The 23,842-nt window shown below is 38.2% G+C and overlaps 1 protein-coding gene across 1 annotated transcript; it reads right to left on the bottom strand.

The window, feature by feature from the left end:
• Positions 1-7,605: 7,605 nt before the first annotated feature.
• Positions 7,606-22,835, bottom strand: INHBA (inhibin subunit beta A). The gene is made up of 3 exons (XM_058833521.1): positions 22,771-22,835; positions 19,605-20,126; positions 7,606-8,608 (listed from the first exon to the last, which is right to left on the bottom strand). The coding sequence occupies exons 2-3, from the start codon at positions 19,990-19,992 to the stop codon at positions 7,722-7,724; spliced, it is 1,275 nt and encodes a 424-aa protein (XP_058689504.1). The 5' UTR covers positions 19,993-20,126; positions 22,771-22,835; the 3' UTR covers positions 7,606-7,721.
• Between the last annotated feature and the right edge of the window lie 1,007 nt (positions 22,836-23,842).

Below are 23,842 nucleotides of genomic sequence, written 5' to 3'. Positions count from 1 at the left end.
TCAGCAGTATAAGGGAGGACAGTCACTCTGACCCCTACGCAGTACTTCAGTCTGTGTTTGTATTTCCAGGAGACAGACAAACTTAAGTAAGAAATGAATCACTGAGGGCAGCCAAAACTTTGACTCTGTTAGCCTGTTGACAAGCATGGAAAGAATCATGATATTCACTGAAACTAATCCAGTGACTCAATAGCTGAAGGAGCAGTGTGAAGATGCTCCTCTAAGGTATGAAATCCACATTCAGTAGAAACTATCCATGTATCTTTTTACCCGAATAATTTGGTATTATCTGCCTTTGTATATTATTAACTTGGTCCAATTTGTTTAGGTTTGTTTTTTTTCAGTGTTAGCATATTGTTCTACCTGTGAAAAAGGCAACTCTTAGTTCTCCACTGTTCTTTTCAGATGGAGCATTTCAGCAAGCTTATACAATAGCAACAATTCTCAACAGCATTCTTAAAGGAAAAAGTAAATAAAATGGCTGGAGAAATGGAAACCATTTGGATTGCACTGTCTAGTACGGCACTTTCTGTCATAACAGAGAAAGGATAGGTCTCAAGTGTAAGGATCAGTTGCACCAGGTTAATACACTAGCAGTTGGAATCAAGTAACTCTTATGGTTTTATTATCTTAGAGCAACCTCCAAATACAGTTGGATTTGTCTTTCCTGGCAATAATAATCATAGAATCATCTAGGTTGGAAAGACCTTTAATATCACTGAGTCCAACTGTATGAACAGTGATCATGATGACGGGAATAAATATTCAAACATGTCTTAGTGGTCTCTGAAACAAATGCTTTCTCTAGCACTGACTGCATTGATTTTTTATGTTTTTTTAGATATATTTCCATTAAAAGGAAACCAATTCAGTTCTCCAGGCTTTGTAGAAAGGCTTCCAATGCTTAATTATTTAAAGGCCTGCTGATAGCAGTGATGGCCTATGCTTGAGCACCGTGAAAATAATCAGTTTAAAGATCACCTTCAGAATTCTCACCCCACTGGAATGTAGCATGAGTCCATTCATCACCATAGGAATGCAAGGACTGGTGAAAACCCTTCATAAATTCACCCTGCTTTCAAATATGAGGATACTCAGATAATTTCTCATTAAGAGCAGGAATCAGATGCTTGTTTTCAGGCCTCTGATCATTTAATCTGACAATTTATCAATTTATAAATTAACCCATGTTTACTGACAGCTTTCCAAATTTTTTTTTTCTTAGTAATGAAAATTCCCTTTTATCTGTGTAAGCATCTAGTTCTGGATTATTTCAAGGGAATTGTGGTGATACTAGCTGAAGACCTAACAGTCTACAGGCAAATGGAAGTTGCAGTTGGCTTTAGCTTTTGTACTCATGTGTTTCACAAGGAGAAGTGAACAACCTAAAATTCCATTACTTGTTGGGCCATGAATTCAAATGTCGATTTAACATATTCACTCTGAAGAGAAAAATATAATACTGTTCAGTCCAAAGAGGTATTATTTCCCAAGTTCCCATGAATTTCCCAACAAGGAATACATATTAAGGAATGATTACACAAGGCTTGGTGAAACTCCCTTTATTTATTTCACTTGTGTTGTTGCTGCTGTTGTATAAGAAAGAGCAAAATAACAAAAAGAACAAAGTAAAATAAAGTAACAGCTGATCCAAACATTTTTAACATGTTGAAATCCCATTCCAAATGCAAAGACTCTTTCTTTCTGCCTTTTCTTTGCATTGATTTGCACAAGCATTTTCTCTGTGAGCCAAATACATCTCTGGTATAACTTCACTGAAGTCACTGGACTTACACCAGAGGTGTTTTTGGTCCTCTGTCCTGGGTAAATACAGTAGGAATAAATTGGTCACGCAGGCAGAGTGTCTGGCAATAAGTGCACTGAGTGGTCCTGGCAAATCAATAGGAAAAATCTAAAATAAAAAGCCCAAATAAGTCTTTTACTTAATATAGGGCCTAAAAATCTACTGGGAGCTGCTGAATACTGCCCACTAACTGTACAAAGTATAGGTAGCATGCCTTCCAAATATCAAAATACCAGACGGAATGCCGTGAAAATAAATAACTTCTAATATAAACAAATGAGAACATATCAAACTGTTACCTCTTTAAACATAATGTAAATAAAAAAAATACCAGTCCTTCTACACAATAAATATTAAGAAACCATTGACATAGTTGAAATGTACTCATATAAATTAACAACTTTAATTACATTAGCCAAACAGACATTGGTTAAAGCACTGCATGTAGTATGCAAAATAATAATAATAACAACAATAATAATAATATCAACAACAAAACACAAAATGATAAAAACAAAATAGGCTTCATAATATCTTGGCTTTCATAATTTATATATATGTATATACATATATATAGTTGTGTGTGTATATATATATACTGTAGACATATATATAATATGTATATATATAATATAATACAATGTAATATAACATAATATATTATATTATGTCATATTATATTTTATATATACATATTATTATGAAGATATATCTATATACATATATATAGATAATATATATGTGTATAAATATATCTTCAACCCATTGTCAATGTATTGTTTTAGAAAGTATTTAAATACAAAGAAACCCATTGAGAATTAACAGATTCATTATATCTCAAAAAATAAATAGCTATAAAACCCAGAAGTGCTGCTTGTTTCAGCCCATGAAAACCTTGCTTCTAGTTGTTCACAAAAGATCAAGTTATGATTTTTATTAACTCATGCTGAAAACGTTTTACTCCACGTGTAATGCAGTGAGAGCATATGGGGGAGTAAAGCTTTTTTCAGTGTAAGGAAAGGGATTAGCATCTGGTTCTTATATTGATGCACACTATTGACATGAGGTTTAACTTAAAGAACTTAATAATTTCCATTGTATCTACCTACACTTCAGAAATAGATTTTGCTCAATATATTGGTGCTGACTGGTAACTTTTTAGGAAAGGAGACCCTCTGGAAATCAATGGCATTGCTTACAGAGTAAGGCACAATTCTACATGAGTAACTATAGTCCATCAATTTTTAATTTTGCACATAGACTTTACCGATGCCTGAACTTCTCTAACTAAGAGATATTGCTGCTAGCTTCTACACGGTCTTGTGGTGTCATTGCTAAATGAACTTGAAGGGTTAATTCTCAACTAAATGCAAAAAAAAAGGGGTATATATAATGGAGCCCTACTTCGCAGTGATTTGTTAGGAGACTGTTTTTGTTGAAGTCAATGACAAAACTCCCATTTCACTCGGTTCTACGGTTTTGGGCACTAGACCATATGAGTGCACAATAATTACAAACATCTGTAATTATTTCCTTTTGCTAAATCTAAAGGATACAAATACATTCAGCCCTCCCAAATAAACATCTTAGCATGCACTTATGCCAGTAGCTTAGGCTTTGCATCTAGTGAGCACCTGACACGGAGATGTGGAAAGACAACCAAATGTAGTCAACTCTCAAGCAAGAAGATTATGGAGGTACTAAACAAATGCATTTCTGTGATTAAGTGTATATTGAAAATGTATTTTCAATATAAACACTAAGTAGGTTATATGGAAAAGAATGTGTTAGTAGTTAAGAGCCTTTCTTTTTTTTGGTACAGTCATACCTGAAAGGAGATGTAATTTATAAGGCTGCATGCCCTAGAACTGCTTAAATATGGTAACAATTTCTAATGCTATTTTAAGTACATGCAGATTTAATTAAATCAAATTATCAGGGATGGGCTATTTGCTGGAAACAGTCAGTCTTGATTAACATCCCAATTTCTTATTTTACTTTATCATACAGTTTTTCATTTCCCCCTACTTTAAATAACTCTGACCACAAATCAAAACCCCGTGACTGATTCTAGAATTTGGAGGGAGGAATCTTTAAAATTTGTGACCAGTATACACACACAAGTGAAAGCTAAAAAGTAGGGCTTGGGAATAGTAACTTCTTGACTTGAAAAATTTTACCTGTTTTTGGTGTAGCTATCATGAAACATGCTCACATATCTAAAATCCTATTTTCTTTCCTCACTTGGAAGTTGTCTCAGGCTAGTTTCATGATTTTCAGGTCAGTCCCTATTCATCACTTTAAATCTGCTATCAAATTCAGGATCAGAATTATTTTTAAAGGATTTTTCTCCTTTAGCCAGAGAAGCCATGAGTCTAAAACTACTTTGCTAGTAGACAATGGGAGCTTTGCCATTGTCATCCAGGGAAAGGTCTCCAATTTCAGGGATTTCAGGTCTCCAGTACTCTCTAAATAATCACTGTTGAGAATAATTTTTATCCATGTGAGCCATCTGACTTGCTTCCCTTACCACTGTGCTCAGAGATCCACCATGATGCAAACAGCCTCATTTAAATAATTTAACGGTGTTGGCTATGGTGCCATTCATTCAGAATCCTTTCTCTCCGTTGACAATGCTCACAGCAGAAGGAACCTGTGATTCGACCTGGCACAACTTTACCCATATAAGTAATTTTACTGATCTTGTTAGGAGACCAGTTGACATGAAAGGGCCTGTTGACATGAGTAAGCATTCTGGGACATCTGATGATATAAATAAGGGTTCTGGGGCATCCAATTTTAAGGCCAAGTACAAAGACCAGTGAACTAAATGATACACTTCTCAACAATTCTCACAGTTGTTGAGGAGTGTATCATATTGTGTCCCTGCTTCTGCTGTTCCAAAGCCTGGCTCTGCTTCTAGAAAAATCAACAGAAATTCTGTTTCAAATAAGCAGGGCCAGGAACTTGGTTAAAGTTATAAAGATAAATTAGTTGTGCATCTTTTTTTTTTTTTTTTCTGATGATTTTCCTGCTAGCATTTGGTAACCCTCCCTTTCCCCAGGAAGAAAACACAAAAAACCCAACAAACTTTTGCAAATAATTTAAATCAGAAAGCCTTGATATTTTACAGAACACTTTAGTGACAAATTTAGTGTTTAACCAATTATATTTTTTCAACTTTTTTTTTTTTTTTTTGCAAATTGCAAACAAGTCTGTAAAAAAATGCGTTGTATAAAAAGTACATAAATGTATAACCCATTAGCTGTACTATGCAATCTAAATATTGTGGAATAAATTAGATAGAAAACTTAGCTATATGCATGTATGTCGATACCTATTCAACAGAGGAAAGGGCTATTTTTTTTCTTTCTTTTTTTTTCTTTTTTTTCCCTTTTCTTTTTTGTCTCTATAGATACATACAAATACGGACATGCGCCCACGCGCACATACATATGCACACGCAGAGAACACACACACACACACATGCACACACAAACAGTTTTGGCTGACAAAAAATGAAGGCCCTGATTACACTGTTTAAACATGGTTCTTGCCATGAAGGTGCTAACACACTATCCCTAGCCAGTGTGACTGGGTTATATTGTGCTATCTTTTTTCGTTTTTCTTTCTTTTTCTTTTTCTTTTTTTTTTTTTGGTTTTTTTTGGGTTTTTTTTATTTTTTTAACAGACTGTGCTCTCAACAAGACAGGGAGCCATGTTAGTACTTCGTTCCAGGAAAGGCATTTAGAAGCCTGTCCCATCAGAAGGCAGCTAACGGGCTTGGTTCAGCAAACCTGTGAGAGTCTGAAGTTTCAGGCTCAGGGTTTTCAAACTCAGTGTAAACAGGGCCTAAAGGTTTCTCCCATTCCCTCTTATCATCTCCCCCTACCCAAAGACAGATGTAAGTTTAACATTCTTTTAAATATGACAGCAAAAAATTTTTAAAAAACAACTACTATCTACCTATGCCCTACAGGTTGGACCCTTCAGGTTAGGTATTGACACTGAAAATTAGGTCTTACAGGTACTGCGCAAACCCATTAAGAGTTGTCATGCTAGAGGGTGGTGGTTGAGAAAGCCAGTATTTCAGCAAAGACTATATTCCAAACAGAAATCCAACCACAGTTGCCATTTTCTGTATATTTGCAGGAGCAATGGTGGACAGGGCCCAAGGCTGCTTGCAATTTTACATCAACACTTTTTAAGTGTACACCAGCACTTTAGGTTTCTCTAGCACAAATACCATTTTGAACATGTAGCCTCCTACTTGGCAGTAAGAAACAAAAAAATCTTTTAACATACTGTGCTTTGCACACAAACATTCATTGTTTTAAGAACAGTAAAATGAAGCCAGAAGTGCTTATACCTTGTGTATCCATACGTATATACATACAGAAATATATTCATATATATGTATATTCCTTGGACAAAGTTGTTTCCCTACAGTGCACATTTGCTGTGCATCAGGGCCAAGTTTAGTGTTGTACATACAAAACAGTACAATTATGCTCAGATGGACCTCAGATCCAAGCACCTTGGATCCAAATCCCAGGGATTTTCTGGGCTTACTTCAAATGGCAATTTTCTGTTGAGGGCACTATTTGAATTCAACTGGTTAACAGATATTCTAGCCTGAATGTAATCAACCCCCTGACTCTTAATTCAAACCCTAACTCATTACAGGTGAATGGTACCAACCACAAACAGACTTTATAGAGGCTTGCACAAATGTCTTTGGTGTATGTGTCTATTCATTTTAAGGTACAAAATAATAATAATTATTATAATAATAAAAATAGCTATTTTGTGTGCTGTAGCAGTTCTTGTATAGCTCACAATAAGTGCAGCTCTCAACCCCACCCACACCCAACCACCCTCCCTTGCAAATATTTGTTAAATAAGGATTAGACAGGTCAGACACCATTGTAGTGCAAATAGTAAACGATTAAAAATTTTTTTTACAAAATATAGAAATGTTTGTCTCCAGTAACTGGACAAACATGTTCCTTTCAAGTATCTCTCACTGATGATTTTTTTTTTAAAACAAGTTACTTCCATTTTAAAAAAAAGTCTCTCTGTTTTTTTTTTTTTTTCTTTCTCTTGCAGGTAAACAGTTTCAAACCATCTAGGTTGCATAGTTCTAACATTGTAAGCACCTTTACAGAATGTAACTTTTAATTTCATTAATTTTTTATTCTGTTTTTTTCTTCATTTTTCTTTTTTCCTTTTTTCTTCTCTTTTTTTTTTTTTTTTGTAAATGTAGTGCAGAAGATGAAGGTGTGTACACACCTGCACACTATTGATCCTTGATCAATGTTAAGTACATGTATTTGTATTGTGTCTGTATATATAGAGACATGTATATAAATACGTAGCCATATATATATACAAACACAAACACAACACACCTACTCAGTTGCTCTATAAATGTGGGGGGAAAGCGCCAGTGACTGTAGTGATCATACACATGGCTTTCATTGACCTATTGGACTTCGTCCAAATTTCTGTGGATTAGATGAGCTGCTACCATGGCTTGACCTGATGGGTAACTAAGGGAGGGAACAGAACTTCCTTCCCCTAGTAGTAACTAATGTTTAGTATACTATGTAAGAAGATAAGGAGCATACTGAAAGGAAGGGGAAATCCCCAACCCATAACCAACATTCAGACCTATCTTATTCAAGCCCAGCTTCATGACTTTTTTTTCCTTTTTATAGCTGAAGCCTTTACTGATCCTCCATAATTTATTTTTTTTTCTTTTTCTCTCTCTCCCTTTTCTTGCTCTCTTCTGTTTTTGCTTATATTTCTGATGATTGTTTCACTCAAAAAATATTATACCATGTCTGGTCTTTCCTCTTCTTGGGCTTTTGATACATTTTCTTCTTAAAAAGAAGGGTCTTGTGCACACCAGTGTCTATGAACAGCCACATTCCTCCACAATCATATTCTGTATGTCTTTCTTAATGATGTTCTGGCCATCATCATAGTACAGCATGGACATAGGCCGGAGCTTGGTGGGCACACAACATGATTTGAGGTTGGCAAAGGGACTATGGCCCCGCATGCGGTAGTGGTTGATGACAGTGGAGTGGAAAGATAATGATGAACCAGATGTGCCTGCTATATGGCTGGGACACTCTCCTTCGCAGTAGTTGGCGTGATAACCTGTAGGAGCAATGATCCAATCACTCCATCCTATGTCCTTGAAGCTGACAAAGAACTGCTTCTTGCAGCAGATGTTGACTTTGCCATCACACTCCAGGCCTCGTCTCCGTCGCCTGTGCTGGCGATCCTCTGAGTGCCGGGCAAGCATCATCAAGAAGGGCCGATGTGATTGCTCCTTCTCCTCTTCTCCTGTGAATTCTCCAGCTTCCTTTTCTTTCCCTTCCCCGTCGTCTTCCTTTTTCTTCTTCTTGCCCATTAGCACCAGGCTGGCTCCAGTCTCTTGACACAGGTCACAGGTAATCCGCACATCCAGAGAGTTCTTGCCTTGGTCCAGGAGTCTCTGGACACTGCTGGAGACAGGGAAGATGTGCCAAGTGCTCTTACGGGTGTCCACTGCCTTTTCTGAAATCAAAGTCTCACTCTTTTCACCTTTCAGCCCCCCATCCTCTGTATCTTCTGCTCCTTCAGAATTGCCTTTTGGCTGCCGCTGCTGTTGAAACAGGCGGATGGTGACTTTTGTCCTGCTCCGGTTGGCCTTGGAGACCTTCAGGAAGAGCCACACTTCAGCATGCTCCACCACCGATAATTCACTGCCTTCCTTGGAAATCTCAAAGTGCAACATTTTCTTGGCTGTGCCTGATTTGGTAAATGGAAATAGACAGGAAGAACTTGTTAGTATGTCTGCTTGCATTTTGTTAAAGAGACTTCTGTTACTATTTCCACAGGCATGAAGTGCCCTAGGTTTTCTATTTGGTTCTTTAAATTTTTATGGATCTTCTGTTCTAACCTTCCTTCACCCCCTCCTCAGTTTGTATTTTGTGAAAATTCTCTTTTTAGAAAAGTATATATTTGCCTGTTTTCCAGCATATTTTAACCAGAGCATTTTTCATAGTAACAATATAGTCATCTCTTGGCAAATAAGCATCAGCAGGTGCCAAGGGTTCACTTGCTTAAGCTGTCTTTGTGATCACTGTTAGCTGAAAGGCAAAAATGCTTTGTGATGGCAGTCCATATGTACCATATGCATAAAAATCTACACCTAATATCTGGTTAGGGAATGAGGTCCAGTGCTGCCAATTCTTAAGCAATACTTTGAAAATTATGTGGAAAAGAGGTTTACCCTTTCTCCCTCTGTAAAAATACATCCTTCATTTGCATCTTAAAATGAGTTTTAAATATCTATTGTTTCAAAAACAAACACATGGTAACATATGAACCTCAGCTTTAAGAAGTTTGCAGAGTTATATTGTAAAGAATTGAAGAACTGCAGCAGGCAGGCTTTTCATCGTGTTAGATGTTAGCTGTAGATGCTGTTCCTAATTTAACACACTGTACTTGCTGTGATTATAGTAATGGTGAATACAGTGAGAAATGAGCTAAAGAACTGTATAATTATGGGGACGGTTCTCTGGCATAATTGTATCAACTTGCTGAGATGTCATTATGATGATTGTGATGGTGAGGAGGTGTTTCTCGGATACAGAGCTCATATCCCTGGCAGAAGTTGGAATGAATAATGAGGGCTGTTTAATGATTTGATCACTAGAGCATGAAGAAGTTAAGAGAGAATGAATTAGCTGGGGGGTGGTGGTGATATTATTTTTTCATGAGAGGTACTTTTCTCTTTTCTTGACAAAGAAAAAGGCCCTGATGACATCTTTTGTTTTCTCTCAGCATGGAGGCCAGGGTGGACTGGGGTCACATATTTGCAATGTACAGATATCTGGCCTTAGTGAGAAAGAAACAGTATTCATAGTTATCAATTTGTCATTAATGTTATTCTTGAGCTACCCGTAGTTCTTTACCAAATTTTCTGTGCAGCAATCTTTCTTGTCAGTGAACCAGAACTTTGCACCCTAAAAACAGCAAATGGTGGTCAAAACAGAACTGGTTGGACATATACAGGAAAAAATGTCCTCATTGTAGCAAGGCTCTTTTCCTTGCTTCCCACTGTAACTGAATTCACAAGTACAGGCTCCCTTACCATTCCCCTGTTCACTCATTCTCAGGTGAGACAGAACTGGAGCAAAATCACAAGAGACATCTACCTTGTGTTCACTTGCAGATTCAAGAGTTACTGATTTCTGAAGTTTGTAGGCAAGTTGTGCTTCCCCTTGAGCTACCTGTTGCTTTTCTTCTCTGTGAAGTACTGGCACTGACACATACAGCTGTCCCTCATGGCCTTCCCAGGTCAAAGAGAGAAACATTTCTGAATTACACTGTCCAAAGGGCACAGTGTTTTGTTTTTGTTTTCCCTGTAAGTGAGTGTGTGAAATTGTAGACTTTAACTGTCACTGAGATATGGAAACACATGGTTTGTGTTAACTGTGTCTCGCAGGCGGCTGATGCCAGTCTCCAGAGTGAGTTACATTAATTTCTCAGGGAGCTACATGAACCAGCAGGACTGTGCTTTTGAAAAGGAAGTAGTTTATAAAAAAGACAGAGCAAGCTGACCAGTACTGTGAAGCATGATGAAATTACTCTTTTACTATTATTTTTTAATTTATTCATTCAATAATGACTGAATGGCTAATGCTGTTTCTTTTCCATGCTGGCAATCAAGCTATGTCAAAGCTGCCAGCTGTTTTGGAACAGAGGTCAGCTGATAGACACCAATCTCAGTCCTGATTCAGTTTCAGAGCATGAGGAGTTGTACAATGACATTCCTCCAGACCAAAAGAAGTCTGGTCCAAAAGGCTGGTTGCCTTGTATGCAGAGATGTTTTAGAGTGTTCTCTATGAGAATGGATACTTCTAAGAACCAGCTGGCCTCTGGCTTTATTCCCCTGACTCTCTCTTCTAAAGCAAGTTTCTAACTTTAGGTTATCCCTTTCCAGTCCTGATAAATCCTTTCTGAGGGGGACCTGGCCTTCATGGGAACCTGAAAGCAGATGATGTGCCAAGGGTGGGTTGCTGCCCACCAAGACTCTCCATCCAATCCATTCTGCTTGCTGCCTCTACCCAAGCAAACCTTGGTGGAAAAAAAAGGCGGTTTAGATCAAGCTGCAGAAAGTCTTCTGGCACCAGCAGCCTCTTCCCAGCCGCTGTCTTTCCTCAGAGCTCACAAACTTGTGTGGGGAATAAGCATGAATTACTGAGAATTGCCATGCTTATTTTGTATTCTTGAGAAACCAAGCTGGGCATGGACAGCAGTTCAGGCACTAGCAGGGGTCCTGTGCATGAGCTGATCAACTGTGCTGGACATGGACAAAAAGCCTGGTCTGGTCATCTGCTCTGGAGAAAGCAGGTGGGGTGTGCAGACCTGACTCAACACTGGAAGAAGCTGTATGACCCACCTAATCTGAAAAGCCAGGCAGTCATGCATTACAGAATAACCTAATGCTATTAAGTGCTAGTGCATGGTATTTCATATTCTGCTATTTCCATGCTAGTGGGAGTTGAAAATAGTTACGAAGTGATGTATCTGCAACAGCAAATATTCATATTACCTTTTGCACTGGCCAGAAGCATAGTGATGCAAGCAGTCTTTTTGACAAATATTACATGAAAGGAATAGGACCTTAAAACCCCTCTTAAATAGCTTTTAAAATGCTCCTCTATGTGTGAAAGTAGAATCCTTCCTCATTACTAAAAATATTTGAATGTATGGTGAAAGTACATAAGTACTTGCTTTTTCTTTAGTTAAGGGAAGTGAGCCTGAACAAGGTAGCCTAAGACATGTCCTTATACAGGGATAACAGCCTCCTTGTAGGTTGTTAGCTACAATAACAGCCTCTCTGGATGTGGTTAGCTACATTTTCAGAAACAAATGGTGGATTAATATTCTAATGAAAAAAGATGCAGGAAGCTTATCTGAGCCTAATATTTCTGAATGAAACAAAATCCTGAAACCTGCATAACTAATAAAAGGTTTTATAGCAATTAAAAACACTTTCCCTTTCATAGGTCTTTTTAGAAGGAGACTGGGAATGGTGCAAGGTTGAGGATAAAAAGCAAGCTTTCACATTAGGAAAAAACGAAGCTTTTCTGAATTCTCTCCACATTCACAACTAGTTTGTTACGATCACACAGCACAAATGGTATGAATCCTGCAGTTTTTAAGAGGTCACTGTTCTCAGACAAGCTCATTTTGAAATCAGACTTTGGCCTGTGCTAAAACCAAATTGAGACCCTAGGATCTGGCTTAATATGGTTACACATCCACTTTATAACAGGATCTTTGTTTCCAAAAGGTTCAGTGCTACAATAAAATAAATTCTTCAAGTGTTCTGAGATAAAAAAAAAAAAATCTATATTTAATTTTCTTGAAATATTTTTTAGGGATTTAGCAGTCTTTTCTTTAAGGTTTGAATTAATGGTCAGGATCAAAGCTTCAGAAATATATACTGTTCATCAAACTGAAGGTAAAAGGGAGATTCCTGAAATTTGGGGGTGGTATCACTTCCATAATTACATAATTGCATTTTGTTTACCCTTTACATTTGTCACAGCAGATTTTCAAGGGTCTTTTTCCATTTGTAATCATCCTGCTCCTCCTGCCTGACTGCTGAGGAAAGACCCACAGCCCAACAGTGATAATGCCTTCATCACTTCCATGCTCATATAAACAGCAGTGTCAACAGCCTGGATTGTTATCATAGCAGAAGGCAGCTATGATATGAAAAAGGAGACAAGGGATTGCTTTGGGCTCCTTTTGATTGCTTTTCCGCACTTCCCTTTCCCAAAACTTTGGAGAGGCCACCTCTCTGCTTTACTGCTGAGCAAAGTCCCTTCCAGAAGGAGGGCTGTGATGCCAAAGGATCAGTCTTGCAGGGCGAGCAACACCAGCAAATGATGTGAGAAGTGGTTAAAAATACAAGCTCTAAGAAGCAGTGCATATATGGTAAAAGGTTTAATGGAAGGAGTTACTGAATGGAAAGAGAGTGTAGCAGTATATATAGTATGGGAGTTTTCTCATATCTGTTTTTCTCTTCACTAGTGCTCATGCACCTTTTTAGGAGAGAAACCTGAACATGCAAGCAGAGAGCAGAGAGTAGCCTGCACAGGTACGCTCCTCTCCACCTCTGGAACAGCTGGCCAGGGCTCACACACAGGACTCTGTGGTCAGCACGCGCTCCCAGGCAGCACTTGGGTGATGCACAGGAGCCCATGGAGAGATTGGCAGAACCCTTGAGGGCCCAGGGACAGGGGGTCTGGAGGGGCAGCCCTGCATGGGGTAGCTCCTGTTGTGCTCCGGCAGGAATCTGCAGGGCCAGTGTGCTCTTCCTCTGAGGCTAAGGATCCTTCCTTCAGTATGGATGGTTTAACTATGCAGCTGAAGTTCTGTTATTTGCAATTTGCAGTGGAATTCAAGATCAAGCCCTGTTAGCTCAAGCTACATACATATACTAGTTGGGGTTGAACCTATACAGTTGAGAGTATCTTCTTTTGAGTAGAATGAGAAGATATTGAATTTTTTTTAACTATATGCTGTTAAATTATTAAGGCTTTTTCTTTAATAATGAAAGTGATTATCCTTTATTATGTGTATAATATAATAGACATTATAATGTGGCTTATTCTTAATTTCTCTTAATACACAGGATTTATTTTCCTTTGAAAAATGCTCAGTGTGTAAGAAGGTGCTATTGCTTTAAATTTCTATGCTTCAATGGTGCTTAATTTTGAAACGTTTTTACATTATACTGTAAGTGAACTGTTTTTCCATACAAAGCAAGCTTTTTTTTCCTTTTTTAGTTGCTAACTTTACTACTGCCTATGTTTAGATTTGGGGGAATTTGTACTGCGTGCCAATCTGTAATTACATTCAAAAGCATCCTTCCCTTCACTTCTCATTTCCGTTCCCCAGGAGACAGAAAAAAAATAGGTTACTAGAAAGGTTCCTCTAAAGAGAGTGAAGAGAAGAGCATGGTTATTGAGAGATAATTGCTCAAAATGTTTACTAATGAGTGACCACTGGAGTTAGATGAATTCTTTGCAGCTTAGAATTTATTCAGAGAATTTAGTGTTATCATCTGGTAATTATCCCCTAGGCAGACTGATGATTACAAATGTCCTATTGCTACAGTTAGACAGTGGCCATTTCTGTGAATGCATTTCAGCCTATGGATCACTGGCAAACAATTTATTCTGATTATTCATTATCCGACATATGTGTTCGGTCATCCAGGTTGCATACTTTCATTCCTGCTCTCTTTCTGTTGGCTCTTACAGTGGGAGGGGAAATAACGGCACAATTAATACCTTATCTTTATGCTCACCTACCATTAGCTGCCTGAAAAGGGAGATTTTGTTGTAAGAAAAAAATAAACTGAAAAAGAAAATCAGGAAAAAGGACTATTCCCAGAGCGTTTGGGGGGGGGGGGGGGGGGGGTGGTGGTGAAGCAGCAGCGACTTTCTTTAAATACCTTTTCTTGAACAGTTAACCCGAAGAGGCATTGACAAGGTCATTCAGAATGTGAAATAATTCAGTTCTGGTGAACCTTGACTCTCCTCTGCTATTTTGTTAGGAGGGAAGCACTTTACATCCACAGCTTTGAGTTCTTTCCAAATTGAAAGCCCTTCCCCCACATGGCTTTAAATATTTAGAAACAAAAAAGGTGTTTGTTTGGTTGAAGCTGGGTTTTTTTTATTTTATTTCTTCATTTACGTCTAAAATAGCTCAAGCAAAGTTTAGTATCATTTACACCAGTAAAATATTCCAAGGTAAAAACAATCCCAAGTCTTTGTCTCTTTTTTTTTTTGAGAGGGCAATTTTTTTGTGCATACTTGTAATAATTTGCTGTAAATTCTAAAATTAAGTGGATCAGAGGCTGCCAGTCCGTTTTCATTAAAATATTTAATTTCTATGCAATAAGGCACAAATCCCAAGCCCACTGAAATGAATTACAGAACTTCCAGTTGCTTCCAGTAAACTAAGATTCAATCCTAAATCAACGTTGCAAAGCTCTGTTGCATTAAATGAGATTGCCTTCTCATAGGCATATCTCTATATATAGATATAGATATAAGAACTCCTCCCCATGAATCACTTATGTGTATGCAAGGTGGATATATCCTGCACAGAGGAAAACACATGAATGCCCATTCTTGTCTGCAGGAATGATATGGACACAGGTACAGGTATATGAGCATGTCTGCCCTGGCACACCTGTATGTAAGGACATGCATGTTCTTATACACACATACAGGCAAATACATATTCAGATATTCCCTACTAGTACACAAAACTGTGGGCCTGGCTACACAGAGATGGACACATTCAGTACTTTTTGTCTGTTAGAATGTTTGTCATAACATACCTCAGAAGGTATGTTTTTCTAAACTGGTTCCCATCTTCCTAGATTCATCTGTGCTTTCTCAGGTTGTTCTTTAATCCATACAAGCCCCCTGAATTCTCACATTTTGATACAATTAAACAAATCAACACAGAATGGCTTTCCTCTTCTGGTAGGACTTCTGATTTGGTAGGCCAAGGGGGGAAAAAAAAGAAAAAAAATACAAGGGAAAATGGGCTTGTTTTCTAAAAGTGAGGAGATTGCAATAAAAAAAAAAAAGATGTGAGCAAATCATCTCAGATGATGATTCATGGTCACATTTCTCAGTATCTTGTAAAAAAAAATATTTATAATTTCTGATCTCTGTAGATTTCCAGCACTTCTAGCATCCATCAGTTTATCTTTTACCCTTCTACCTATTTCCTTCCTGTGTTATTTTCCTTGAAGCTTTTCACTCCAGTAAATCCCTGCCTTTTAAACTATAAGAGAGAAACGAGCCCCACTCAGAGCAGCTACAGATAAGCATAAAGGTCTTTGGGATTCAGAATCCAATTAGGTAAAATAAGGGTTTGCAGGAAGGTTGCCTCGTGTGGAGCAAAAAGCCTTAGGAGTGTGCCCTCTCGTGGCCGTTCTTTATCCAGCAGGAATACTTGTACCCTTAAATATAATCATTTTCAAAAGAAAATTGTTGAAATTATTCAAAATACATAAGCAACATATCCTTTGCGTTTTTTTCCTCTTGAACTTCAGCTTGGTTGTATAGGGTAGGTATCTTCTGAGAAAATGCATGAATATGTACATACACATATCCCTCTGCACATCAAAGTAGGCATCACATGATCAAGTCAGTCCACCTTGAATTCTGTATGAAGTAGTACAAAACAGTAGAAGTGGTCTAAATAGCTGGCAGATTTCTCTCTCTTTTTTTTTTTTTTTTTTTTCCTCCCCCTGAAATTTCTCCTGATGACAAACCTTTAGATTTCAGTATTTCCATCCAATAATTCTTATCACCTTCTCAGGGGCTGATGTTAGCAACCCATTTCATTGGTAGTTTAGTTGCCAGGATCAAATTCAGTTGGCAAAATCCCAGACCTGCCTAATAAGCTGTCTACTTAAAATAAAAAACGAGTCAGTAGAGTAATAAATAATATATTTATAAGTATTGAATATCTCTGTTATCAAACCTGCTGGATTTGCTTGTCACAAAATTATATGACCTCTCTCCTCAAAAAACTGTTTTTAAGACTTTGAAGTAACACGCAGAACTCTGGCACAGCTACCCTTACAGCAGAACTAATCAAGGTTAGTAATCTTAGTTTGATATGCAAGTAGAAAGTAATTTTCATGTTTTACTTGTAAGAGTGCCAAAGGACAGTAGGGTGCATTTATAACTTTTGCCCAGTACTCACAGTCATTAGTTTTGCAGAGATCTGTCTGGATTTGTTAGCTGTGAAAACTACCTGCCAACTATTTTGCTGATTTCCTGGACATAACTACACCTGTGTTTCAGACCAATTGCATTTATTTCCCCTCTAATTGTCTGAAATCTGTGCTTGTTTGAATTTTGGTCTATTTTAGAAAATAGTCTCAAGCCAGAGCTGCATGCACAGGGTGCTGTTTGTTCATTCACTCCATTTCTTTGTATGTTTGAGAATATGGCTGATGAAAGATGGAAATACTACTTTTTTATAAAGGGAAGTAGTAAATGTGGCATCTGAAAGGCATGGGGTAAGGCTGGTTTATGTCAAGCCATATCCAAAGATACAAGAAGCCTAAAGTCCTATTTTTCTTTTTATACACATTTATTTGATACAATATGTTTTCTCTAATTTTCATTGATTTCTTTTGCCCTCTATCGAGGCAGAGTGAGTTTGACATTAAAAGCAGGAAACACATTAACCTGGCTGTGAGCGGAACATGTTTATTCTCCTGCCTGGTGTTTAAACTTCTTCATGCTACTCCCAGTTCCCACAGAATGAAAAGTGGAGACTGTCCCTGTGGCTATATTCTATTCCTGTCTCTGTAACTCATACTTCCTATATGACATGTCACTTGCCCTTGTTTTTTGCCTCACTTTCCTTTACAGGAAAAAAATATTGGTTTAATATTTGACAGTCAAAACTCCCAGTGTACAAGAGGACAGGATCTCAAGTAGAGCTTAAGTTGTTGCAGCATTGGCACCTGTAAAATGTGGTAGATCCTCTGATATTAGCAAGTCACTAGATATGAATGGCTGTAGATAAAGAATATGCTTCAGTAATCTGAAGTTACTCCACAGAGCGAATTTATCATTTCCATTATAAGCCCAAACCAGAGCTCGTTTTTTAGGTTGCTAATTGTGTCTCCCTTGCCCCAAGTCAAAGAGGTATGGAAAGGTAGCAGGTATGGAAAAAATGGACAGAGCAGCCCTCCTGCCTGGGCATCCAGGATCGCCTTAGTACAAAAGAGGGGAATAGTGGCAGGGAGGAGAAAGCATGAGAACACAGTGGATGCCCCTGTCCTGCAGCTCCATAACATAAGTCCTCTTCAAGAAATTTGTCTAGCAGCAGTAGGACAAGGCTGTGTGAATCCAGCTAAGCGACGTGTCAGTGTTGGTGGCTGGTGGCGGGGGATCGGTGGCGGGATGATTGGCCAGTGTGTGGGCAATGGCATGGGGTTTGCTGCTCACGTGACCCCAAGAGCCAATGGCTTCGGGAGCTGCCGTTGGAGGGTATTGTACAGAGTAGGCATATATCAAATTCCAAATTCCTTTGTGTCAGAGCTCAGGAGAGACAATAATGTGTTTACAAATGATTGCGACTTGCACAGTGAAGAGAAACCACTGTTCATGCCATATGTGTTCCACTGTGCTCAGAGCGAGCTTCTGAAAACCAGGTGGGGAATCCGACTCATAGATAGCTTAGAGGTTTCCTTGCTTTTATAAATTAATTTCTAAACTAATGTTGAGCTATCCCTGCTTCTAATGACCTCTGGCACTGACAACTTCTCCCTGCTTTCTGCAGTGGAGAGGATGGAAAAACTGAAAAGCCTGAGCTCTCATGCTGAAAGAACTGATAATGTGTATATTGACAAGGGCTCCAAAGGCAAGGGCTCCTTGTACAGTTGGAAATCAGACAGCCAGCAGGAATGTCTGCACTTAAAAGCATGCACACTTCTTGTGCATGGCTTCCCTGCAATCAGAACATCTGAGTCAACAGGTTTTCAGGACTGGAAACTCTGAGTGTTGTCTTAATTGTTTATACTGCTGCAGCAAACTTTTAAACAAAAATGCTTGGAGTTCCTTTGCATACTTTGCCTACCATATGCTGTACCAAACAAAACAATGACATTCTTTTAAAACCGTCTTGGCAACAGGAAAAATGCTTTGGCTAGACAGCATCATAAAAAGTTGCTGTTAGTTAGATGATAGACTTATTGCAAGTAACTGCTATTGATGCATGCATTAGCATACTCACATACACTAACAGATATATGTGCAGATGCATACACGTTGAATTAAAATGGGTTCTGGTCCTATTAATGTAGGAACAAGACAGCAAAGTACAACTTTAGAGCTGTTTCCTATGGGCAGTTTATGTGAGCCTTAAGACTTTACTTATTAAATATGTATGTTTTGAGCTCTTACTGCCTAAGAGTTAGGGGGAAAAGAACTGTGAAATAGTTCAAAATACACCCTACCAAGGTTGCATTTTTTGGCAGGAGTGTTTTAGGAGTAGAATCTTTTTTCCAGTATGCAGAAGTCTGCATTACAAATTGGATCAGCTACAGCAACTTGTCCCGTTCTATTGAAGTCATCTGACAGTCCCTGCAACTCTTTATTGCCGAAGATGCTGTGTTAAATTAAAAAAAAAAAAAAAAAAAAAAGGAAAAACCCACAAAAAAGCCCTTTCACTTCTAAAATTTAAAGCTGCTTCATCTGATTTTGTAACTTCCACTATAATTTTTACATAAAAGAGTTGTTTCTGAAGTAGTTTGCAGTTTACTTTCTGTCTTGATAAACTCCCCAAAAGGCTACAGCCTTTTTTCTTTCACCATGAACTCTGCAATCCAGCCCTTTACTGCAAGTACTCTGGATTTACAGGCAGAGTTTGGAGGACCCTGCTGCAGCCTGACTTTATGTTCAAGACTGGTTAGAGAGCTTCCTCCCTGTGTGACTGACTGTGCTTAGCAAGTGTAATCTGTAGCCAAGACTAAGCCAGAAAAATCAAATTCCTTCAGAGTCCTACCCCCCCATCCCATTCCTCCTTCTCCCTTCCCCCAAGTCTCATCCTACAATCCTGCAGAAAACATTATTGCTGAGGAGAAGAAAATAAGTTAATTGCACTTTTGGCACAAAGGGTATTTTTCAGTATGGGCACAAAGGATATTTTACAGTTTTGTTTTTCAAGCACTCACCTGATTCTGCGAAAGTGATGATTTCTGAGGTTTGCTCCACAACTTCATTCATTTCGGCTCTTCTTCCAACATCATCCTCTATTTCCACATAGCCATCCTCTCCCACCTTTCCCACGTGGAGTTTTTTGATGGCATTTAAAAGTGCTGCCTTGGGCACTGGCTGGGTGATATTAGGTCTGTCCCTCAAGTGCAACATGTTCAGTATGTGCTTCTTTACTGCTTCCACCATCTCAGGCTGTGAGCTGGGCACATCCTTTGAGAGCGTGGCGAGGGCACATGATGGACAGTCAGTGACTGAACTGTGCCCCTCGGATCCTGGGGTTGGGGAACTCCTCACTATAATCCAGCAAAGCACCAACAGTAATCCTCTCTTCCAAAGCAAAGGCATCCTGGCAGCAAAAGTTGTTGTGATTCCCTTTTTAAAAGGCCCTGCTTTTCCTCCCCCTTCACGAACAGTTTTTTTGGGGGCTGGTTTAGTTTGTTTGTTTGTTTGTTTGTTTTTCCTTCTCTTCAGCAAATTCTCTGGAACAAGAACCAAAAGTTTTCTGTGAAGTTTTGTTTGCAGGTTCCCTCTCTGAATGCAGTAAGTGCTGTAGATGTTTGTGGCTGTCAGGGAGAAGAGTTCTGACTCTGTCTCAGAGTAGGAGAGAGACACAGAGAGAGGGAGAGAGAGAGAGAGGACGGATTGGCCTAAAGTGAGTGAGTGAATGAGAGAGGGAGGGAGTTTTGTCTGTGAGTAAAGGCTATGATTAGGAAGGGGGAGGAACAGGCAGGCTGGCTTCCTTATGCTCATTGCTCCCCTAACACACACCTCTCTTCAAATATCACTACTCGTGGTTCCTTCCCTCCCCCCCTTTCTAAAATATCTTCTCATTCCTGTAAATTTACTCTTTTTTTTTACCCTTTTTTTTCCCTCTGTTTGACCCTCCCCCCCCAGCTGTCATTCCCCCCCTTTTTTTTCGCTTTCTTTTTGTTTTGTTTTGTTTGTTTTATTCCTTCAACAGTATCACTGGCTTAACTAAACAGAGGAAACATGAATGAATGAAAAGAGTGAAATCTTTAACGAGCACCTTGCTCTTGGTCCTGCCTGGTATTGTTAGGGATAGCAGGAGATGTTAAATAGCTTGTGAATGAGATGGGAATGAGGGAAAGGGCTCTGAATATTTTGAACAGAATATTATTCTGCCTGGAGTAGAAGAAGAAAATCTTTTCTGCTCACTTCTAAATGCAGGGGGTTATCAACACTGCCAAGAGGTCTGACAGGCACAAAATAGCACTGTTGTTTGGAGGGCTCTATAATACATGATACACTCCCCAGCTGCAATATGCAGTCAGGGACTGAAAGCCTAAGCAGGAGTTGGTACATATATGTGAGATGCCATGGTAGTGCCATGTAATATCCCTACTTCTATGCTATACTTCTGTGCCTGGAAGTTCTTGGGTAGATATATTTAGGTTTGGGGTTAATCAAGCAATGCCTGAAAAGTGCTTTGAATGTGAAAAGTCTTACATGTCATCTGGCCAAATCATGCTTGCTTCTGACTCAGGCAAATCCCTCATCGATGCCAATAATAATTCTGTCTGAGTGAAGGCTGAGTAAGATCTTCTACATTTGGCCCATTGTTATTAGAAGGCACTTATTACTTCATTCATTTAAATCACGGAGAGCAATCATAATATTAGAATAAGACACTGGAAATTAAAAGAAATCTAAAGCACTACAAGAAGCAGGAGTTTCAACTAGTGTTGGTAGCCCCTTGTCAGTTTATGCCCTGGAGGGCTTTGCTCTGTAGTGAAAAGGCATTCCCTGTGCCACTGCTATGGCTTCAGGTTGCCTTTACATTCTGTATCCTCTCCGTTCTGTTCCTTACACAGCAAACTTGAAGTTTGCAAACTCACTTACATTTGAACTTGGTAATGGAAAAATATAGCTCTAACTTTTGAGATTCTTCCCTTTCAGGCATTATCTTGCACAGATTTTCTTAGAGCAGCTCCTTCTTTTTTAGTTTACCCTCTTTCTTTTCATTCCTTTAATTCTCTCTCTCACACACCTCTGTCTTCTCAGATGGGCTTACCTCCTACCCAGCAAATATTCAGTTCTCAGTATATTATTGTCAACCATTATATTTCACAGTGGAAAGGAGTAATTTATAAATATAAGCATTGAAAGGTCTCTAATTTCCATGAGATGACTACAGGCACATGGGCTAAGAGACAGGCAAGGAATTATAGGTAGAGTAAATGAAACATACAGAAGTAATTGAACAATCAACCAAAGTCTTACAAATGTTATATATTGCTAGTCCTTTTCAATTAAGATCTTTTATAAGTCTTTTACTGTTATAAGGCATCCACAGTACCCCCTCATCTGTGTTTTACTGACCTCAGTTGCTATACTGTTATATACTGTTACACTTACAGGTCTTTCAGCATTATAAACCCTGCAGCCATTCTTATAAACACATCCTTGTAACACAAACCTCTCTATAATACATCGAATTTTCTTGGATCTTGTGAACAGCCCAAAGTCTGTTGTAATTATACGAAGTCTGAAAGTCAGCTTGAAATAGAACTAAAAGTTTAATTGGATGAAAAAATAATTTCAGATGAAAATATGCATTCATGATTAGATGTACTAACAGATGACATAATTAAAGGAGTTATATATAGTTCTAATATAGCACCTATCCTAACAGTGTCTGATGAAAAGTAAGGGAGAGGCATAAATCAAAATAAAATACAGACAAGTATGTCTGGGTTCTTGCTGTGGGGTATAGGTTGCTTGCCATATACTACAGGTACAGTTATCGCATACAATCTCTGTTACATAGAGGTATAGCATATTTTGCTTGCATGCCATGATGATGACAGATTTAATGTAAAGCATAACTTTCTAAAAACCACTGTTTTATAAAAGCGAGTCTTCCAAAACCGCTGATACATGGTTTATTTGTACTTACATGTATATGCATATATGTACAAAAACACATACAGAAATGTGTTTGAATACATACAGAAATGGTGGTTCAGACTCTTTCTACAAATTACCTGAACTGCAAAGTTCTGTATATGCATTCATTCAATATAACCCTAACAGTATGCAACAGCATGCACAGGAATTTAAAGTTTCAGTTTTAAAGGAAAAAAAGCTGATTGAAAGTTTTACCTCTCTAGTCCTGACTCTCAGAAGGAGACTGCTGTATTGTGCTTTAAGAACTGCTGAAGTTCCTCTTTGTGGTACTTATAATGCGAAGCTTTATACTGTACTTCTCATGTGTACACTCACATATAACGTCTGTCAAAAGTGGGCCGGATCACTGTGCTGGATTGGTTAATCCTGTTACATCAGCAATTGACTGTTTTTCCTGTATGAGACACACTTCTGGTAATTATCTAATGGAAACTCCTAATTCTCTAGCATGACAAAATATCGTGGATCAACTTGTAGTGGTGATTTCTGTATCCATTTAAAGACTAGAATTTAAAATCAGACAAAGCAAACATTATGAGTCAGGAAGATACACTCTAACTTGTTGTATTGCATAGCTAGATATAGATATTATTAGATGTAGATAACACTGTTCTAGTTCAAATACAGTATTTGCCAGATACTTAATTACTACTTTGCAAATTGTTTTCTTCTTCTTACATACTTAAGGATATACCAGATAATCTTTCTGCAAATTTGGATTCTTTTCAAATTCAGGAAAATGCATTTGAGTAAGAATTCTTTTGCTTTGGATGACTTTTTTTTTAAATTCAATCTCTGAATAAATATCTCCTTCTGTTTAAATTAGGGATCCCTTTAAAGCTCTTTAAAAAATGAATCATATTGCTCCTGTCCAAGTCTTCTGGCTCCTTGACGTGCAGATTGCATCACACTATTAAAAACTGTTTAGACATCTAAAAATAAATTACAATGAATGACAGGTCACATTTTTTGCAAGTGTGGCATGAACATTTGTGGAATAAAATAAAAAGCAATTTTCATTTCAATTTACATTAATGAAAATCAGAAATAACTATGCCAATTAGGCAGTACAGAAGTAATACATAAAAGGTCAAAAGTAAATCCGAAATCCATCTCCTTTCTTAAACACATATAATAACTGGCTTTATGTGGTACCGTTTATGACAAATGGCATGATCATGCAGTCTTTACTCATTCATAACACCCACTGATTACCAGAAAATCCCCATCCCTCAGATTTTTTTTTTTTGGCCTGAATCGTACTTAT

This window comes from Poecile atricapillus, chromosome 2 (assembly GCF_030490865.1).
Source record: "Poecile atricapillus isolate bPoeAtr1 chromosome 2, bPoeAtr1.hap1, whole genome shotgun sequence".
Lineage (NCBI taxonomy): Eukaryota > Metazoa > Chordata > Aves > Passeriformes > Paridae > Poecile > Poecile atricapillus.
Note: the sequence above shows the minus strand (reverse complement) of the source record. Positions and strands in the feature narration are given on the sequence as shown.